General features: G+C 35.0%; 2 protein-coding genes across 3 annotated transcripts; both read right to left on the bottom strand.

Moving 5' to 3' along the window:
• Nucleotides 1-296: 296 nt before the first annotated feature.
• Nucleotides 297-3,146, bottom strand: LOC108807247 (uncharacterized). The gene is made up of 2 exons (XM_018579513.2): nt 1,200-3,146; nt 297-1,122 (listed from the first exon to the last, which is right to left on the bottom strand). Exons 1-2 carry the CDS (start codon nt 3,001-3,003, stop codon nt 437-439), a joined length of 2,490 nt encoding a protein of 829 aa, XP_018435015.1. The 5' UTR covers nt 3,004-3,146; the 3' UTR covers nt 297-436.
• Nucleotides 3,147-16,482: 13,336 nt separating this feature from the next.
• LOC108857412 (ferric reduction oxidase 8, mitochondrial) lies at nt 16,483-20,900 on the bottom strand. 2 transcript variants are annotated; one of them, XM_018631757.2, is made up of 8 exons: nt 20,635-20,900; nt 20,449-20,545; nt 20,155-20,343; nt 19,835-20,072; nt 19,433-19,760; nt 18,612-18,867; nt 17,813-18,540; nt 16,483-16,835 (listed from the first exon to the last, which is right to left on the bottom strand). In XM_018631757.2, the coding sequence occupies exons 1-8, from the start codon at nt 20,789-20,791 to the stop codon at nt 16,642-16,644; spliced, it is 2,187 nt and encodes a 728-aa protein (XP_018487259.1). In that variant the 5' UTR covers nt 20,792-20,900; the 3' UTR covers nt 16,483-16,641. The 2 variants fall into 2 exon arrangements, with proteins under 2 accessions (XP_018487259.1, XP_018487771.1); XM_018632269.2 differs by lacking the exon at nt 20,449-20,545 and having other exon boundaries at nt 20,155-20,422; nt 20,635-20,773.
• Nucleotides 20,901-21,821: the final 921 nt, after the last annotated feature.

The raw sequence follows: 21,821 nt of genomic DNA, 5'->3' as shown, positions 1-21,821 counted from the left end.
TTAACACCAGTCTACATCTGAATTGAGAGAGAAATATTATTATTGCACACTAAGTCATGGAAGCTAAGCGTTCTTCTAAGTTGTAAACTCTCAATATATGTATTTTCTTGTCTGAAACGTGATCAGAATCAGTACTTTTACATAGTGTATAATGTTTATGCATTGATGAAAATAGCTCACAAAGAAGCCAAACACTGTTACTGATGATTACATGAATGGTTTATGACACAGGAGTATGATCACAAGTTTGATTTTTTGTTTTGTTGATTCAGTGCGCAAATTTTTGTGGGGAAAAAGATAAGCACATCTTTGATAAGTGGATTAGATCAGTCTTCTAAACATAGGTCTTTATATACGTCAAGTAAGAAACTAAATGTCTTTTGTTGTTGTAGTGTAGACTCGGTTAGAACCAACGGTAAAAGCCAGTCATATATAGCTATTCATCATCGTCTTGTATGTTCAATGCGGATTTAATAGAGTGCAGATCATGTAGAACATCTTGGACTCCTTGGCTTAGATCCTCAAACTGTTGTTTTGGTATATGATATGTGACTTCCCCTTCTTCACCAACGTGTTCCCGCAGTGTCACAATCTCCTCCAAAAACTTCACATTAGTAGCCTTGAGTTCCTGAGCTTTCCTAGGTGATTCTTGTTTGGTGCTTACGTCAGTATTTCTCTTGAGAGCGGAACTGCCTCCACCAAATGATGAGTTACCACTTTCTGAGGATCTTGGTGGCTTCTTCCTCGCCAAAGAAAGAGAGCCAAGAGAAGATGATGATGACTTGTTCAGTTCTTGAGATCTTGGTAAGTTCCTCCTTGTTAAAGAAGAAGAACCAGAAACAGATGGTGACTTGGGAGATTCTTTTGAACCTTGCTGCGGGCTTAGAGAACTTTTCTGACCAGGCGAGTTGACAATATCAAGAGATCTTGGTGACTTCTTCCTCTTTGAAGGAGGATAGCCAGACAAAGATGGCGCCTTGTATGGTTCTTTTGAAGCTTGCCGACTTGAGGAATCGTTATAGTTATCTCGCCTATGAGGATGTGGAACCTGAGAAGACGAGCTCGGTCTTTTGGCTAAGTCTGCTACCCGAGGTATCATTCTTGGCTTCTTGACATGAGAATCTGCCAAAAAAAAGAGTCAATTCAGAAACGACGGAATCAACAATGAGACATGAACATTACTAGGAATCATTAAATACCGTTTTGCTTTTCCAAAGGAGTATTTGTCTTGGATGGAGGAGAGCTTTTGGGTGATGGACTAGGAAGCTGAAATGTGACATGGCCCTGACCCTTAGTCCTCCCTAAGCCCCTGAGAACTCCTTTAAGATCCTTAGCACCACCACCACCTAGTGCACTGCTCGAGCTTCTATCAGGACTCTTTTTCCACCCGGGTGGCGATCTCTGGACCCATTCAGGCCTCTTTAAAGGATGCTTATCACCTTTCTCTGATCCTATGAGGCTCCCCGAAGAGCTACTACGGCCAAGACTCCCTTTCTTTGTTTTTGTTTCTCTTACCTTGGTCGCAGCTGTTGTTGTAGTTGTTGGTTTCTGCCTCGGGGGTGAAGCCAGAAGCTTGTGAGAAATTTTCTTAGCTTCGGACTGCAACATTGCAAACGAAAGCTTCCACCACCGAATGTACCTAACGGTAACCTCACCATCACTGACCCGAGAAGGAACGTACATCATATCACCAGCAATGGGACGGATATAGTCTTTCCAAGCCAGTTCCGGAGTCTCGTTCCTAGCTGAAACCACACCGGGAACATCCTGGTCATAACCAAACTGCAATGCCACACGATGAGGGTAATAAGGCTCAATGCAATTCACACCAACAAGTTTACAGAACCTCAAACACCGACCAAAGGCTACAATGTTCTTGTCATCAGAGTGCAGATGCACCCAACAGTTATCTTCCATGTAAAACTTTGGGAACTTGAAGTTGCTCAGAGGCTTTGTGTAAGGACGAAAGTCAAAACTCTCTTTGGTCGAGTCCAAAACCGCTCTAACATTCTCAGGGTAGCCATACAGATCCTGACCGCCACCATGTTGGTGCCAACGGGCCATCCGCGGCTCACCGGGATTCAACTGACCTGGCTGACCCGGTGGCTGCAACTCCATGATCCTCTCATAAGCCCAAACCTGCACAAACTGTAACGGAGACTTCACCACAACCGTCTCTTTCTCACCGTAACCAGCAAGAACCTCCTTCAAAAGACCGAGATCGCGGTAAATCCCCGCTAAAACCGCCGGAGCCAGAGCCAACGTAACCCCTTTAGCAAGCTGAACCGCAGCCGGAAACAACATATCATTCACCAAATCAGCCGAGCTAGGAAACACAAAACGTGACAGCCATGTAACCAAGAACCCCTCATGCTCAATCTCACTCCCTGACTTCATCATCTCCTTCATCCACAACCCAACACTACACTTCTTCCCCACCACCAACTCACCCTCAATCTCACGTTTCGCCTTCTTCATCTTCTCCTCCACCTCCTTCATCTCCTCTCTCTTAACCGGAGCCATAGCGTTGTTCCCAACCACAGAGAACCCGCCAAGAACAACCATATCCTCAAGCGTCAACGTGGCTTCACCCCAAGGGAACACAAACGTGTTCGTCTCGACACACCATTTCTCCACCAAAGCCATCATCAACTCCTCTTGCTTCTTGATCTCATACCGAGACGCCAAGATCGCATCGTACACACCTGCTTTCCTCCACACGGCGGCGTGCCTCTCCGCCATGGCGTCCACCCACTCGACCCAGTTCGGAGACGGAGAGGCCCAGCCCGGAAACGAAATCTTGGCCGGATCAACGGACTCGGGTCGGCATATAAAGGCGTCGAGAGGGAGGTCGAAAACGTCGTCGTCGATAGACATGGTGGTGTGTTTGAGGAACCTCGCGGTTCGTAAACCCTCGAATCTTTTGCCGGCGAGACACATTAAAGCTTCTCGGACTTGAACAATCTGTTCGTCTTCTCCATCGGAAGATTCTCGAGACTCCATTTGACTCAAAAAAGGCTATGCCTTTGGGGTAAAAAAAAGGAGAGAACTTTCCTTAAATCTTTACCTCCGCCGCGTCTATTCCGGTGGTATTAGCCGGAAACATATCCATCTTAAAATGTCGCTTTTTCAAAAGTCTAAATTAGAAAATTATACAAAAATCTATTTATATTACCACAATTTCTAAAATTAGAAAACATGTTTTCTCTCTTTTAACAGCGGTTGCCAGCCTTGAATTATTGTCAAGAGAGGACACTGGAATTAGAAAAGTTTTATCTTTTTTCTTTTCTTTGTAAGTCAACTAGTTGATTTTCCTGTGCACATGCACATATATAAATATCTATAAACTAAATATACAATAATTGATTGTTATTTATTTTTATTTTAAATTAATTTATAATTTGTATGTATAATTTATATTAATAAGATTATATTACTTTAATTAGACATGATTTTAATTATGTATATCTACTCGATTTTATTATTTTTTACAGTTGATTTAGTCATCATTTGAGTATATTGGAATGCATATATTTATCTGAATTCAACTACAATACTTTTTATTTTAAATATACTAAAATTATGATTAGTTTTCTTATTTGTGTTTCCGTTGATTATTATCTTAGATGTGTAAATATATTTGAGGAAGATTATGTATGACTTAAGGTATATTGTGCTTAAAACGATATAAAAATAAACTAAAGTGTCTAATTCCAAATTACATAAATTAATATAACGATAATATTCTATAGTCTCATGCATATATATAGAATTTACAAAAGAACTAAATTTCAACACTTGGTTAATATGTTTTGAGTCATCCTATAATTTACATTTTTAATATAAATTATTATTATAAAATTATATATTTGTATTATAGTTAAATCTATGATATTAAATATAAGTTGGATGAGTTGAATCACTCATATTGTGAGTATATTGAGTTAGATATTTTCTTTCAAATTCAAACTAAATTATAATTATTTTTATTATAATAAGTAAAATTAAATTAAATTTACTATCGTTCAAATACGCATGTATTTTCCATAATATTTATCAAATTATATGTTGATTTCTTACAAAATATATTAGTAAATAAAGCGATGATCACTAATACATTTTTAGAAACTTATGAACACATATCAATAATTACAATAATTAAAATATTTTATAAATTCTAAATAATTTTGTGCCTTAGATTTATAATTTATTAAATGATAAACTAAAAATAATTTTAAAAATGAGAATTCCGATTTGATTTGATATTTTGAGTATGGTTATATTAAGTTCCACAAACATAAAATTTTAAAGAAAATTATATTTTATGCTATTTAAAAAAAAATTAATGGAAGATATTTATTTTGTGAAGTTTCCTTTTTAATGAAATCATATTATATATATACATATATATTTTCGTTTTTAATTTTTTTTGAACTTTATAAACTTTTTCTTTTTTTATTATATATGCTATTTAGAAAATTTTAAAAAGGAAAGTAAATAATAAATTCAATAATAGTATGTAAATGTAATATTTTTAATTTATTAAGGGATCACTGTAATCAACCATCCTGAGAGTTAATGTGAGCGCAACACATAGGAAAATGACTTCTCAAAAAATATTATAGAGATTAGATGTTAAGCCCGCACATAAGGGTATAATAATTTTATAAACAATATATTATCAATTCAAATTCCCATTAAATTAAGAGTGAATGGGCGAAATATACCCAACGGAGACCCATATTTGCTAATTGCCCATGGGTAAAAAAACCCAAGAAAGTGATAACATTTTTGACAGTGTTTGACGGATTTGCCCCTGCTTTAGATGTCGCAGAAACGGCGCTCTTACGCGCGAGTGAGTGTCAGAGAACAGATAATCTGGGATTTGGGTCAGGCGTGTACAGAGGAGCGTGACTGGCAGAGGGGGGCGCAACGGCGACGATGAACCGCTGGATAAAACCGAGAATCTTCCTCGATATGATGACAAGGTGTGTAGAGTGTTAGCGGGGATCAGATAGGTTATCAGATACCATGACACTTTGAATAGAGTAAATGATTTCATTGGTATGGCGAAAGTATAAGCGATTATGTATCCTTAGCAGTTAACATGCACATTGCCGGTAACTAATTAGATTATCTGATAACTTGAGATAGAAATATCTAACTAAATTATGTTTCCGTGGTGAGAGTAATAAGGGGATTTGTATGATTAGAAGCCCTAGTTGAATACAATAGTATCATGTTGAATACAAAAGAGGGTTATTTGAAACTTTTCGTGACATAAAGATGTAGTGAGTTTAGATGTGTCATGTGGGTTGTCGCTAACAACAGGGGTTATCAGGGTGTGTTGAGTGTTAGCGGGAATCAGATATGTTATCAGATACCATGAGACTTTGAATAGAATGATGATTTCATTTGTATGGCAAAAGTATAAGAGATTTTGTATCCTTAGTAGCATTTGTTGAAGATTATCTCATAACATGAGACAAATACATTTAACTAATTTCTGTTTTCATGGTGAGAGTATAAGGGGGTTTGTATGATTAGAAGCCTTAGTTGAATGCAACAGTATGAAAAATTCTTTTCGTACTAGTTATGCTGAATATCAACTATGATGAGTGTTAACAGGAAGCAAAGCAGTCGGCAGATAACATTAGTTGAATACAACAGTATGAAAAAATTATTGTGTGCTAATTAATTTACATAACAGAGTAACTTAGGGGTTAACAGTTTACACGGATAAGAGTAACATGATGGTTAACAACTAACATGAGTGTAACTTACAACCTAATGGTCATCAGTACCATGCCAGTTAACCAAAAAAAATAAGGAAATTAACAGATAACTTTAGATTGGAAAGATTAGTGGTTGCATTTGCCCTGGAAAGTTATCTGATACGAAAAATATAATAAAACAGAAATGATAGCAAAAATATTAAATAAACAGAAATTGCATTGTGAGAGAAGTATGAGAAATAAATCTTGGGGGAGGAAAACATAGACGAAACAGACAACATCTTTGATCATATCGATAAGTATTAGACATAACCGATAACATCATGGTTGGACAGACTCATCAACCCATTGGAAATATAAGCCATCAGACCATTTTTCGTACGGATCATCGAGAATAGACTTCACTGGAACCTGAAAATACACATGCGCCTGAATTAGGTTACCATGTAAATCATCATTTAACGGCTAAATATAAATATTAACGGCTACCTATTTTGATATCGCATCCAAGCAACAATAGTTAAAGTTTGCAATTCCTAGATTAACTAGTAAGCACTTTATCAGCGGTATCTGTGTCAGTTAGCATCAAACATAACCATAAACTCCTGCAATGTGGTTTTACTATAGAAACCCTATGTTAACACAATTCATTAACGCTTCCTCTAACTAAGTTAGTTGTCAACAATCTTTTAGCAGTGATGTAGTATTTAGGCAGGCTGCTAAATATTCCTCGAGCTTTATGCGACCTAGCTTATCTGAGGTGCTAAGAGTCTATCCTAAACAAAATAGTCAGCTTAAGCGTTGTTTAGCTCTCCAATGACATTGTTAACGAGATAATACTGTCTTTAACAGGACAAAAGTTATCGGGTAATAAAAATGTTAACAGAGTCGGGTACCTAGCAACTCGTACTTTTTGTTGATCTTGAGAATCATAACTATAACGTAATGTCCAAAAGCACCCAAGAAAAGAGGGTTGTCGTCAATCGAAAGTATTTTGCCGAAAGTTGAGTTCTAAAGAAACTCATCAACCCATTGGAAATATAAGCCATCAGACCATTTTTCGTACGGATCATCGAGAATAGACTTCACTGGAACCTGAAAATACACATGCGCCTGAATTAGGTTACCATGTAAATCATCATTTAACGGCTAAATATAAATATTAACGGCTACCTATTTTGATATCGCATCCAAGCAACAATAGTTAAAGTTTGCAATTCCTAGATTAACTAGTAAGCACTTTATCAGCGGTATCTGTGTCAGTTAGCATCAAACATAACCATAAACTCCTGCAATGTGGTTTTACTATAGAAACCCTATGTTAACACAATTCATTAACGCTTCCTCTAACTAAGTTAGTTGTCAACAATCTCTTAGCAGTGATGTAGTATTTAGGCAGGCTGCTAAATATTCCTCGAGCTTTATGCGACCTAGCTTATCTGAGGTGCTAAGAGTCTATCCTAAACAAAATAGTCTGCTTAAGCGTTGTTTAGCTCTCCAATGACATTGTTAACGAGATAATACTGTCTTTAACAGGACAAAAGTTATCGGGTAATAAAAATGTTAACAGAGTCGGGTACCTAGCAACTCGTACTTTTTGTTGATCTTGAGAATCATAACTATAACGTAATGTCCAAAAGCACCCGAGAAAAGAGGGTTGTCGTCAATCGAAAGTATTTTGCCGAAAGTTGAGTTCTAAAGAAACTCCAACTCTTCTGGTTCGAGTGCGGCGATAATGGCTCTGGTGGTTTTGATTTTGTGATACGAGTTGACACGCTCACCAACCGGTTCATCTCCTGCAGCGAGCATTCTGGGCGGTAGCAGAATCTCATCCATCTCACCGATTACGAAATTAAGGTTTCTGGAAAAGAAAATGGGGTTTCTCTACGGTGTAGGAAGAGAGAGAGACTGTAAAAAAGAGAAGAATATTAGGTTGGGAATATGAGAATAAATGCAACTGTTTGGTAAATAGAAGCGACAGAGTACTTCGAATTGTCCAATAGGTGAGATGGAGTTCTCTGACACCTTTCTCCGTGCGACGCGCGTCTGGGAATCGAAAGGTTGTGCACTTATAAGGGCAAAATCGTCAAACTAAAAGGTAATTACTATGGAAGGGCATGTCGCAAGTTAGTAGTATGTTCAGGTGCATATGTGCCAATTATAAACTTCATTCCAATATATAAAAAAAGTTGAGAAAGTGATTTGAATTTTGAAGGTATCTACATCAGATTCGAAAACAATCAATCAGAGAGTTTAAAATCGCTATGTCACTGCTATTGAGTTAAACTGAGTTTCTGTGTGGAGTATTTAAAAATTTTCATCCGGCTTTATCCATTCCATGCTGACAAACATGTATCGTTTTCAAGCATCTGTTGATGTAAAGATGTCCGTCCTGAAGTAGTCGCTGACGTAGTTGCTGAAGCAGACGTCGTAGTGAGTGGTGAAGACCATGTGGAGTCGAGATGCTGAGCTGGAGTCGTGTAGATTTGGAGAGCAAGGGAGTATCTTGAAGAAAAGGCAAAGATGAATAAACTTGGGGAGCAAGTTTATGACTTAAAAGAAGAGGATTATGTGCATTACAAGAAAAGAAAAGTTGCACTTATTGATATGGAAGATGTCCATATTGTGGTTCCTTGGAGACTAGGGTTTCGGGAACGTGGAGAACTATATAAGATAGCTATGGGTCGTCTGTAGAGAGACAGAGACACAGAGGCTGATCTTATATAGAGAGAGAAGCTCTTGGAGGTGTTTTGGGTCGTGCTGAAGCAGTAGCTGAAGTACTTGACGGAGGAGAGACATAAGCTAGGGTTGCTTAGGAATTGTTCAGTGGCGTGTGTAAGGGTGTAACACTAGACGTGTAAAGCAGATTAAGCATAGCTTGTAATAGGGTTTACAAGGCGATTTCTAATAAGAGCAATTGGTGTTTGCTTGTGTATTGTCTCTCTTGATTTATCTTCTGCAGTACTATTGTTTGTGTCGTCTTTGCACTTACAAGTGGTATCAGAGAGGGTCACCTAAGTTACTGGTGTGATCCTAGAGGTGAAGATGGACACGGTTATTTCTGTGCAGAAGGCAATCGTGTTGAATGCGGACCAGTATGGTCATTGGAAGGCTCGCATGAAGCAGTTGATTCGAGGAATCAATGAAGATGCATGGACAGCTGTGGAGACTGGTTGGGAGGAGCCTACCATAGTCACAGCAGATGGGAAGAAGCCTAAGCCAAAGGAGGATTGGTCAGAGGCAGAGCGCAATGCATCAAAATTTAATGCAAAGGCGCTTTCGACGATTTTCGGAGCTGTTGAAGTAGAGCAGTTCCAGCTGATTCAGGGGAGTACTTCAGCTAAAGAGGCGTGGGAGATCCTGCTGAATTTGTTTAAAGGAGATGACTGTGTCAAGAGGACACGTCTGGATCATCTTGGGTCGCAGTTTGAGAATCTAAAGTGGTCAGATGCGAATACGGTGGCGAGCTTCAGTGCCAAACTCAGTGCTATGGCGCATGAAGCATGTGTACTTGGAAAGAAGTACAAGGAGAAGAAGCTGGTGAAGAAGTTGCTACGCTGGCTTCCAGCAAGGTTTGGAGCTCAGAAGGCGGTTTTAAATATGACTGCAAACACGGATGAGCTCAAGTTTGACAAGGTTGTGGGTATGCTGAAAGCGGAAGAGATGGAGACAGGCAGTGGCTCGGTGTCTACATCAGGAGGTACGCCAGGGAGTATAGCCCTTGTAGTTGAAAAGGATGCAGAGAAAATTCAGAAGCTTGAAGATGCCGTGGGCATGTTGGCTAGGAATTTTGGCAAAAGGATGAATTTCTCAGGTGGGAGGAATCAGTTTGGTCGCCAGAGAGGTGATCGTGACAGTAGCAGAAGAAGAGAAGGTTTCAAGTGCTACGAGTGTGAATGAGTTGGTCATATAAGGGCTAACTGTCCGTTGGTACAACGAAGAGAGCTCAAGTGCTCTGAGTGTAGAGGTGTTGGACACACACGGCGTGAATGTCCAAACTCAAGGAAGGGTAAAGGTAGTCCATTGTAGTCGTCTGATGATTCAGAGTCTGAAGAAGATGGAAAGGTGAATCTTGTTGCATTTGGTGCACGCAAGGAGGGATCTAGTGAATCCTCTGGTTCAGATCTCAGCACAGATGATGAGGAGTATCACGTGCTGCTTAACAAGTGGTTGAGGGTCAAGGATCAAAATCTGAGATTGGAGGATATGGCTCAGAAGCAGAACGAGCTGCTTGAAGAACTTCGTGAAGAACTTGCGGCTGTGAATGAGAAGAATGAGTCTCTTGAGCAGAAGGTGAGCGAGTTGAGGGAAGTTGTCATTGGGGAACGAGAGAGGGCAAGGATGCTGGAACGTGATTTAGCTGACAATCGCAAACAGATCAGGATGCTCAATAGTGGATCCAAGGAGTTGGATAAGATACTTTCGATGGGACAACCAGCCAAGGTGAACTGGGGTCTAGGATATCGAGGAGCTGAAGGTACTAAGGAAGTACAGAAGGGGCTGTCACATTTTGTGCGTGGAAGCACATCAAAAGGTGGAGCCAAAGAGACTTGTTAGGAAGTGCGTCGGGACGTACGACAAGGAGTGCGGCAGGAAGTACTACAGCGCGGAGCTGTGGGTAACAAGCCGAAAGTGGTACATCAGTGCACCAGCATGAAGTCCAGACAGGAGGGTCTGAAGCATGGGTGTGTAGCTGGTACGAGAAAGGAGGCTGATAGGTGCATCAGCAACTATGTCAGGCCAAAGAAGAAGCAACATCGGGTGTGCTGTTGGTTCTGTGGGAAGGTTGGACACAAGAAGGTGGAGTGTTTTGCTCGTGAGAAGAGCAAAAACATGATCAAGACGGTGAACAAGGCGTTCACTAAACCCAAGAGGGTTGAAGAGGTGTCTGTAGCCAAGAGTGGCTTACTTGATGAGATCAAGAAAGAGACATCAGAAGAGGGATGCAGCTCTGGTAGGAGTGATCTTGAGGAAGATCAAGAAGCATCAAGTCTGGAGCTAGGACACGGAGTTGTCCGTAGCACAAAGGGGAAGGAGATCGAAGTGCGTCAGGAAGTGATGCGAGAGGATCTTCAGGAGGGTGATAGCGAAATCACTCCAAGGCTATAGCAACGAGTGCAGAGGGCACTCGGGGTGGTTGAGAAGAGGCTCATGGTCAAGGAGACGACACATGAAGGAAGCCTGGTCCTCAACAGAAGTGGGTCGAGAGGTAGCTCGACAAGTGCGTCAGATCGTGATGCAGTAGCAGACATGTGTGTCTGTAAGGCTTGACATCTAAGCATCTGTTTTAGCTTAGTATGCAATCAAGCAGGGGGAGAATGGTGACGTTCTGGTCCAAGGAGTGCATATCTCATGGGGGAGAAGAGCATAGTGATGGATGTCCTGAAGTAGATGATGCTTGTCTCATGGGGGAGAAAAGCATGGTGTGGTGCACATCTCGTGGGGGAGAAGAGCACATTAAGCGTGGAAGTTTCCATGTGGGGAACGTGGTTGTTGAACCAGAAGAAGGTTGTGCCTGATCGGCACACAAAGCTAAAAGGGGGAGATTGTTGATGTAAAGATGTCTGTCCTGAAGTAGTCGCTGATGTAGTTGCTGAAGCAGACGTCGTAGTGAGTGGTGAAGACCATGTGGAGTCGAGATGCTGAGCTGGAGTCGTGTAGACTTGGAGAGCAAGGTAGTATCTTGAAGAAAAGGCAAAGATGAATAAACTTGGGGAGCAAGTTTATGACTTAAATGAAGAGGAATAAGTGCATTCTAAGAAAAGGAAAGTTGCACTTATTGATATGGAAGATGTCCATATTGTGGTTCCTTGGAGACTACGGTTTCGGGAACGTGGAGAACTATATAAGATAGCTATGGGTCGTCTGTAGAGAGACAGAGACACAGAGGCTGATCTTATAGAGAGAGAGAAGCTCTTGGAGGTGTTCTAGGTCGTGCTGAAGCAGTGGCTGAAGTACTTGACGGAGGAGAGATATAAGCTAGGGTTGCTTAGGAATTGTTCAGTGGCGTGTGTTAGAGTGTAACACTAGACGTGTAAAGCTGATTAAGCGTAACTTGTAATAAGGTTTACAAGGCGATTTCTAATAAGAGTAATTGGTGTTTGCATGTGTATTGTCTCTCTTGATTTATCTTCTGCAGTACTATTGTTTGTGTCGTCTTTGCACTTACAGCATCGAGGGTCTTGTTCTTCCGGACTCTTCCACTTCATCATTCTAGTGTCTGATTTTTTTATTCAGCTATCTTCTTAATCAATGATGATCTTAAATCTATTCTTGAATGTTTTGTTTCACCTCCTCTTGACCTTTCTCCTGTATAAGACTCCATCTCTAAATCTAAATCTAAATCTATTCTAAATAAAAATATATATATTATGTAGAAGCTTAAACTACACCCATGGCCGTTAAATAATTTAGTGCGTAAACTAAACTTCAAAACATTCTTGAAATAATTAGTAATAAATTAAATATCAAATTCTTGACATATGACGAAGTTTTTAGTCTAATCAAATAATCTTTTATTGCATAAAATAATTTGAAAATAATCATATTGTCATAAAATCACAATATATATACATACGGATTTATCTAGATTTTAAAATTTTGGTGTAAATATTTTTTTTTAGATAATACAATATAAACTAATTTCATATAATGATAATCAATTAAATTCATTTTTAATTTATGATTAATTACATATTAACAAATTTAATTATTCATTAAAGTTAATAAAAGACTTTATAACACAGTATAAATTATTTTGGATAGTGATAATGATCAAACTAATGAAATTAATTTTTAATTTATGATTAAACGTGTTACCAAATCTAATTATTCATTAAAGATAGTAAAACTTTAACAGCTATAACTTTTAATGTGAGAGCATAGAGGCAAAAAATTACCTTTGTAATAATAGTATAAAATAGTAAAAATTTATCTGGGAACAATATTATTTTGTTACAGGTAACATATAAATATATTAATATATTTTTCATTTTTGTCAAACAAAAAAATATCTTTTTCATTAACTGAAAACTGGGGAATGTCATTTTATGATCTCATAGATGGAAAGTCACATTACATGACTTGTGCGGGTATTTATTTTCATGTTTATATATATATTTGGTTTATTTAATTGGTATATATTTTAAGATTATTCATATATTTAAATGTTTAAATCTCTATTTCAACTACAACAATTTTATAGTTTTCATGCTGTTAATTAACTAACTATTTCAAATGATCACAAATATATATATATATATATATATATATATATATATTGCTTCCTATTATGTATGTATTTTATATTTAATTTATTATGATCCCGATCCGTAATTCAAAGTACTATATTTCCTTAAAATTTTTATTTTGTTTACTCGGTTTATATAATAAATTATTGTATATATAAAAGTTTAAGAAAATTTAACTTTATACATGTATTATATAGTTTATTAATGTTAAACTATTCTACCAACATATTATATTTTTAGAATAAATGTTTTATATTTATGAAAATAAATACTAACTTATCAATTTAAAATATTTATTTTTGAACTGAGATTTAAAATAATTTTATCATATTTAGTTCAATATAGTAGTTTTAATTAAAATGTTAGATTTGTTAGAAATGACATACTTTAGAATTATTTTGTATTTAATTTACTATAATCCCGACCCGCAATTCAAAGTGCTAGATTTTTTTTAGTAATTTGTTTTGTTTATTCAGTTTATATAATAGATTATTGTATATATAAAATTTTAAGATAAGTTAATTTTTATACATGTTATATAATTAAACAGAAATGGATATTGCTTTCCAACAAAATCTTTTTAAAATGTATTTTTGAAAAGTAATCATTTTAAGTGGCTATTATTATCATTACAATATTTATATTTTTTTTTGTTTACAAATCAAAACTAAATTAAATTTAAATTTCTGATTATATTTTATGACAACTAAAATTGAAATTAATCAACTTTCGAAAATAAATATTGAAAAGATTCTGAAAAGATTCTTTAAAGATTTTGTTAGAATTTTCTTAAATTAATATTTATTTTATTTTAAATAAAAATGAAGATAATAAATGATATTATTTAATATGAAGATTAATCATCGATAAAATTGCAGTGTGACCAAGTCTAGTAAGTAGTCCATTTTTTTAAAAATCACACATGAATTAGAAGTCATGACTTCTGTTTTAATATAATATACTAGATTAAGGGCGGGTATATTTTGTTTTTAGTTTAATTTTTAGCAATTTAATTTTTATATTTGTATTTTTAAATCATATTTGTATCTTTTGTAATCATATTTGTGTATACTATTTTTTAAAAAAAATATTAGTAAGAAGTTTTCATTATTGTATTGAATTTTTATGTTGCATAACTATACACTTATACTCAATTTTTGTTTAAATCGGATCCAGACCTGCAGTTAAACTGATAAACCCAACAATCCGGTTTTTAATTTGGTTGTGTTTTAGGAAAAAAATTATTATTTAATAATCCGGTATAACTCAAAACCGGTTACCAGTTGAACTATTGGTTGAACCAATACGTAATTTTTAATTATTAACGCATATGATTTTTAGTTGTATTATTATAATCTGTTTGTATTCTAATTAGGAAGTTGGACTTTTTTTTTATGAATAAGATTATACAATCTTGTGGATCATGAAACTATTAACAAAGTTAATTGTTGTGATTTGACATTAGTTTATTTTGTTATCAGTTATCTATTATATCTTGTGGATCATGAAACTATTAACAAAGTTAATTGTTGTGATTTGACATTAGTTTATTTTGTTATCAGTTATCTATTATAATATTTATTTTTATATTTAGATTTAAATTTTAATTTTCTTATTCACATTAGACATTAATAATACTTAAATATTTTCAGTTTAAGATATAACTCGTAAACACATAAGATGCTGCTAGATTTTGATCCGCGCTTTCAAAGCGCCGAATTATTTTCGAAATATTTCAAAATTTATTTGATATAAATATGTATTCTTATACATTTAGATTTATAAATGAAACATTATATTGAGTATTCTAAAATCCGACCCGACCCGCAGTTAAATTGACAAATTGTGTAGTTTCGTATGTAGTTCGGTTTAGTTTAAAAATATTATTTAAAAACCCTATAAAACCCGTAAAAACAACTAAAACCCCGGATCTGGCTACCGGTTGAACTGATAGATGATCCAATATGAAATTCGGTTTGACTTAAATTATTATAGTCAAATTAATTTTTCATCTTGTTGTAAGGGTAATAGATCAATATTCGAGAGGATGCATACTAAAAATGAAATATATTTGAGCATCAATAAATTGTATATGTTTATTATAATTTAATGATTTACGTTTGTAAATATAATTTTATTTTTATTTAATTAGTTTACTTTTTGATAAATATATTTTGTGTGTTTGAATAACCCGTAAAAATATATTCATAAAAATATTAAGTAACATGTTTCATCGTGTTTTAAATATTAATAGTATCGAACTATTAATACTTTTTATCATATATATATAGATTTATGTATATGTATATCTAATTTAATAAGAATTATATTTTTATGTATTTAGTGAGGTTTTTGAAGAAATTGTTTTTTTTTGCATTTGGATTAATATATAGTGGTATATATACGAATTAATAGACATGTATAATTATTTATTACATTAATAAATAAAATATAATTTATTTTTATTGAAATTTTGTATTTATATAAATTAAATTCATTAGTTTAAAAAATAATAGATTAGTTAGTTAGTTCCTTAATTTTAGGCATGATGTATATTTAATTGCAATATAATTAGATATATGAATATATGAATAGAAATAATAGGGAAGATAACTAAATTATATATATAAATATATGAAGAGAAATAATAGGACTAACCTAGACTTTTTTTGATAGTCCAAAAAGTAGTCGATAAATATTGATCCTGTTTTAATGGTATTGATTTCTATAAATATATTTTAAAATAGTTTTTTTGAACTAGACTAATATTATTAATAATAAATATAATGAATGCAAAACACACGATAATACAATTTAGATTTCAAGTGAGTAAGTCAAAGAACATCTCTCAAATGCTGGATTGACTCGTTTTTACTTTCCTCAGGTTGCTCCACCTATTCCGTGTATCTAGTACTCACGTATCGTGCCTTGCTCCGGAGATTTTGACCTGTTGTGTAACTGTCGAGTGCGAGGTGAATTAATGTATCTTAGTTGTTATCTCTAGATTCAGAGCTCGTTACCTTGAAGTGTGAAGTAGCCATTTGGATCAGAATAGTTCGTTTTCATTGATAGATCATGGGCTCATTACCAATTTAGCCCATTTTGATTGAGTTTTTACTTGGTCAATGCTAAATCCTACTCCAACGTTCTCATAATACTCGAAACCTATTGAAATAAATTAGGTTGGTATTGATTGCAAGGTGTAAGACCCCACGTTGTGTAGTGTCATTAGTTATTATGAATTCGTGTGCAATTGATTAAGGTTCTCAATCTTAGTCTCTCTTTCATCGCAATAGCCGAGTGTCTAGAATAGAGCAATTATTTCCCCAAAGTTTGCTATCTTTGAGTATATTCTCGATGTCTTATTTGAAGATGTTAGTTCTTATTAGTGTGTTTGTAAACAAAACTAATAATCTGATGTGAGAAAATGATCATACCTCCTAACATTAAGACAATTTAAGACTAAGAACAATCTACACTTTTTGCTATATTTAACATCCTTGGACCAAAAGCATAACAATTAAAAATACGTGCGGATCAATCTCAAGTAATTAACACAGTCGTACATGAAAACAACTAAATAACCCAACAAAATAATTTAAAGATCAAACTTCAGACACAAAAGTAAAGATACAAACTTTAGATATGCTTTTAAATTAGAGACTGAAATTAAGAGAATGAAAATTGAGATTCACCTTGTTGTTAATTGTTCTTGAATCATCTACACCAAAACACTGAAACCTTTGGCGACATATCGACGCCACAGCCTCTTTCATTGACTCCGGTCCACACACCAACACTCCTATACTTGACCATCCTCTCAAACTCGTCTCAAACTCTGACAATATCTCTGTGAGGAGAAAGAAAAATGCCATACATGATTTAACATTTCAACCAGAAAAAATGCCATACAGACTAAAGAGACATTATAATAGAGATGTCAGATGGGCGGGCTATAAATGGGCGGCCCGTGTCCAAATTGATATGGTCTGAAATGGACATGCCCATTTTGACCCAGTAAATAAATTTTGTCTACATGGACGAGCCCAATTATAACGTGGACAATATTGGGTTTAACCACTTGGACAATGGGCGGCCCAAAAATCTAAAATATCTAGGTTTAGCAAATTGGAAAAAACACAATATTTTTTTTTCAACATTTTCCTTCCTGAAGCCTGAAAATTTGATTTCTAACTGTTTATTTGTGATTTTTGTTATGGAAAAACATAATTTTCCGCTAAAACCGAAAAACGTAATTTTCCGTTAAAATCGAAAAACGTAATTTTTCGTTAAAACCGGAAAAACATAGTTGCCCGCCAAAACCGGAAAAATGTAATTTCCTGCCAAGATCGAAAAATACAAATTTCCGCCAAAACCGAAAAATACAATTTCTGCCAAAACCGAAAAACCCAATTTCCTGTCAAAATCAAAAACGCAATTTCCCGTCAATCTCGCCAAAACTAAAAACGTAATTTTCCGCAAAAATTGAAAAACGCAATTTTCCGCCAAAACCGAAAAATACAATTTCTCGCAAAAACCGAAAATGCAATTTTCTACCAAAACAGAAAAACACAATTTCCCGCAAAAATCGAAAAAAATGAAAATTATATTGTTTACATTAAATGGGTGTATGGGTCCCATGGACAGCCCAACAAATCATGGTCTTATTTGGTTATGGTCTCATTTGGACATGGTTCTATTTGGGCTTCGACCAAAAATGTCCAACAAAAAAATGAAGCCCATTCGGACACGCCCAAACCCGCCCGGCCCGCCCAATTGACATCTCTACATTATAACTCAAAAATGTAAACGCAAATCTACTAGTACCTTCGAATTTTGGCCTTTCTCCGATATGTATCCCATGCTCCTCGATAGGAACATTTGGTGTTGACTCAGTAAAGTTACTTCCCTGTGGGTTTACTTCTTCTTTAGTCATTCTTTTTGTTTCTCTATGTAGTCGTCTCCATTGTAGAATAGTTGCAGTTAAACCGCCGATTGTCATAGCTATAACGTAAGCGACAATGATAACCAAATCGGGAACCCATGAAGGAACCTTTTCTTTACCTGTCGTCATTGCTCCTGAAGCAGCTAATTTCATAGAGTTTGAATGCTTCTTGTGTTCATTCGGTATAAAGAAATGGCTTAAACCGATGAGTAATCCGAGGAAAGTCAGCACGGTTATAAGAACTAATGTTGCAAGGCGTCCGAAACTTTCATGTCCAAGAATTTGGAATCTTGAAAAGTCCTCGTCCGTTCCAACGTGAATAGTCTGAACTTGTGACTGTGCCAAGTACTCTTTTAGTGTTGTTGGTCCATTGGAATGCTTTTTTTCTTGAGTGACAAAAACTTTAATCGTAAGATTTAAGTTGTGGATCGGGTGAAAGAGTATATGGGATACTGGAAGCAACATGTTAATGTCTTGGAATGTCCTAACCGAAAACACGAGCTGCACGGTTCTCGGAGATTTGAAGCGGTTTTCGCAAGCCAGTTCCTGCAAAATGTTTAGAAATGGCGTAATCCCTATTCCCCCCGCCACAAGGAAAAGAGTGTCGTACCTGCGAAGCACGTCAATACTTTAGGTTTAAGCAATATATTAAAGTTGAGCTGACGGAAATGTTTCAGCAACCTGAGAAAATCTACCGAGGAAGGTCCATAGGGACCTTCTACTCTTATGGTAATGTTGTTAATCTTCGTATCCGAAATTGCAGCTTCTTCTACTTTCTTGTAAACAGAATCTGTCCATTTTCCTTCACATTTCATCATAACAGACATTGTGTGTTTGTCTACACTAGAGCTCGATGTAATGCTAAAAGGATGCCATTGAAACTGCGAGATTGACGGAATGTTCACGAATATAAAACTCGAGGGAAGATAGTTAAGCCCTGCAAAAATACCAAGAATTTCATTAGAAAAAACAAACTTTTCATATATGTAACTCTTGAATTTAAAAAAAAATGCCAAATCTCTCAAAACTCAAAAGACCTATTTTTTTTGTAACACTAACTCAAAAGACCTTAAAATGGGATTTTTTAGACCAAAAGAACACAAAAGGAAAAATAACCAAATCACAAAAGAGGTAAAAAAAAATTCATGAATCTTTACTTTACAGATATAGAAATATAAATAAATAAAAAAATATTCCGAGAAAAACTTTTTTCAATTCGAACTTTTTTTATGATTTTCTAGAAAGTTTTTTACAAATTTTTTATTTTGAAATCCATTTTTGAAAATACTTTTAAAATTATTTTATGTAAATATTCTTTTTTAGAAAAAATCTTAAACACCACCACCCACCAAAATCTAATATTTTTTTACAAAATTAATAAAACCTTTTTGGTCGTTATATTTGTGGTAAAAACATTTTAGTACTATCATAGAAAATTCCTTAAAAAACTGGTTTTTTTTAAACTAAATTTTTTTTTTTTTGAAACTGGACTAGTTTCTTACTTGGGTCCTTTGGCAAAACAAGCTCAACGGCTTTGCATGAGTAGAGACGAGCAGAAATAACGCAGCTTTCGGATCGTGATTGAACAATCCGAAGTGTCTTGTCAAGTCCAAAGAGAAACACTCCAGGGAGAATCCAGTAGAAGTGACGATCACCAGCATGAAACAAGAAGGATACAAGAAAAACGATATACAAATGGTGTGTGTAATAAAATGTTTCAAAACATTTCCTACGAATTTGAGGAAGTGATGTGATCCACATCAGTAATCCTGTTACAAGACTGATCACTCCAGCCACATAAACTCGACCCGTTCTCTGCCATTTCCAAATCTGTTTTTTTTTTTGACCACAAGAAAGAGTCAGGAACATTAATTCAAGACTGTTATTAGGAATATTAAGATTACCTCTTCTTCGATGTGATGACTAATACTCCATATGAACAGAGTGCTTCCACCATGAACCAAAGAAAAGAAGATTAAACCGGTGCCGAGCCAGACATGATATTTTACAGAAGCTGCAAACTGAATGTTGAGTAACCGGAACATCGAGAGTCCTCTCAAGACAGGAAAGAGAAGCAGAGAGAGACATGCTTCGGCTAATAGACCAAACCTTGTGGCAACTCTGAAGTACTTAAGCTGCCATCTGAAAATACAACAAACTCAACAAAGTTAAGGAATTATGTATTAAAGAGCTGAAATATAATGGAACTGGAGAAAGGTTTTACAAGTCAAGATTCATGGTTTTGAGAGGCATCAGCTTCTTGAGATCATTATTAACGCGAATATAAAAGGTCCAAGCTAGAAAAACTAGGAACAAAATAATAGCAATGATCTCGAAACAAGACACAATCCCAATGAAGCTACTGATGATGGCTGGCCTTGAGACTGTAACGATAGCTGCTCTCCTCCCTCCTCTACGAGTAGACAAATTACAACATCAGTTTGTCTAAACTCAAGTTGGCGGGTCTTGATCTTTACTTATATTTAATTGTCCTAAAGACAAAAAAAATATTAATTACCCTGTTAGACGATGATGTTGCGGCAGTAAACTCAAGTAAATGAGTCCAATTATAGAAAGAGCAATAGGAGGGAGTGAGAACACAGCAAAGCTGAGGCCTGATGACAGATGAGTTATAGTTGGGGAAATGAAAGATAAATAGAAGTGAAATAAGAAAAGATTGGTGGTTTATTTGAGGATTAGTTACCATAATAGCCGAAGAAAGTATGTTTGAAGGTATCTTCAGCTTGACGCCAAGATTGTATCCACAGAACGGTAGGTTTTATGATCCAGAGAGAAATCCAACTGATAAGTAATAGATTCATGAGTAGCCGGAGCACTAGTAGTGTCAACTTTTTCCCCATTTTTCTAATTACTATTTAGTTAGTTCCAATGTATGAGGGTAGTTTGGTTTTGTAACATCTTCCAATTTCTCTTTATATGGTATCACAAGAAAGAAGACCCAATAATAGGGCACCACGACTATATCACAACTTGATTTTCACATAATGCTTATCCTACTCCTTTCATTCTCAAGAGGTAGATTTCAGAGTAATGGAATTTAAAGTAAAAGAAAAATAAAAGAAAGAGTTGAAAAACTGAAAATGATTGAAAAGTCGATATATATTTAGTGGGTGACTATATTTCTGTAGAATTAAAGAGGACCTAACACTAACTGAGACTGAGAAAAACCCCAAAAAAGAGTAAAAAGTAAAAAGCTCCAAACAGAACAAGACAAAAGAATCCAGCGAAAAATTGCAGGAAATATTTTTTCTTAAATCATTTCATAAAACATTTATCTACTTTTTCTTTTGTTATTGGTCTGAGTAAAAGAAAGTTTTCTTGTCAATTAATTTTGTAAACACTAACTACATGATCATATATCTCTGCAATAATATTTTTATCTATTCTATTAAAACAGAAGTACAAAAAAACTTACTTATTTTTAAATATTCTATTATAATATTTACTTTCTTTTTTATACTCATTCTAACTACTTCATTAATTTTACATTCATAACTTTCAACATTTATTATATTTTAGTTACTTAAAATAACCATAAAATATATCTAAATTGATTTTTAAATTATTTTTTTGTCATCATTGATTTTTAAATTAATTTATGTTAAAAACTAATTAGTAAATATTACAAAACAATTAATGCCGACCTGTATTTATTTTTGTCATGTTAACATGGATTAACTAATTAACTCGGCCGTGTTTATCATCTATCTTATTAAATCTAAAGTACAAAAAGAAAATATTTATTTCTTCGAGTTAGAAATTACAATTTCTTCCATTACTATTCTAACTATTCCTAGATTTTAGCACTAAAATATTCAAACTAAAATATTTATCATTAGTTATTAAAACAGTGTTTATTTATAAAAAAGT

The sequence above is a fragment of the Raphanus sativus genome, chromosome 1 (assembly GCF_000801105.2).
Source record: "Raphanus sativus cultivar WK10039 chromosome 1, ASM80110v3, whole genome shotgun sequence".
NCBI classification, from domain to species: domain Eukaryota; kingdom Viridiplantae; phylum Streptophyta; class Magnoliopsida; order Brassicales; family Brassicaceae; genus Raphanus; species Raphanus sativus.
This window is presented reverse-complemented; position numbering and strand designations above follow the sequence as displayed.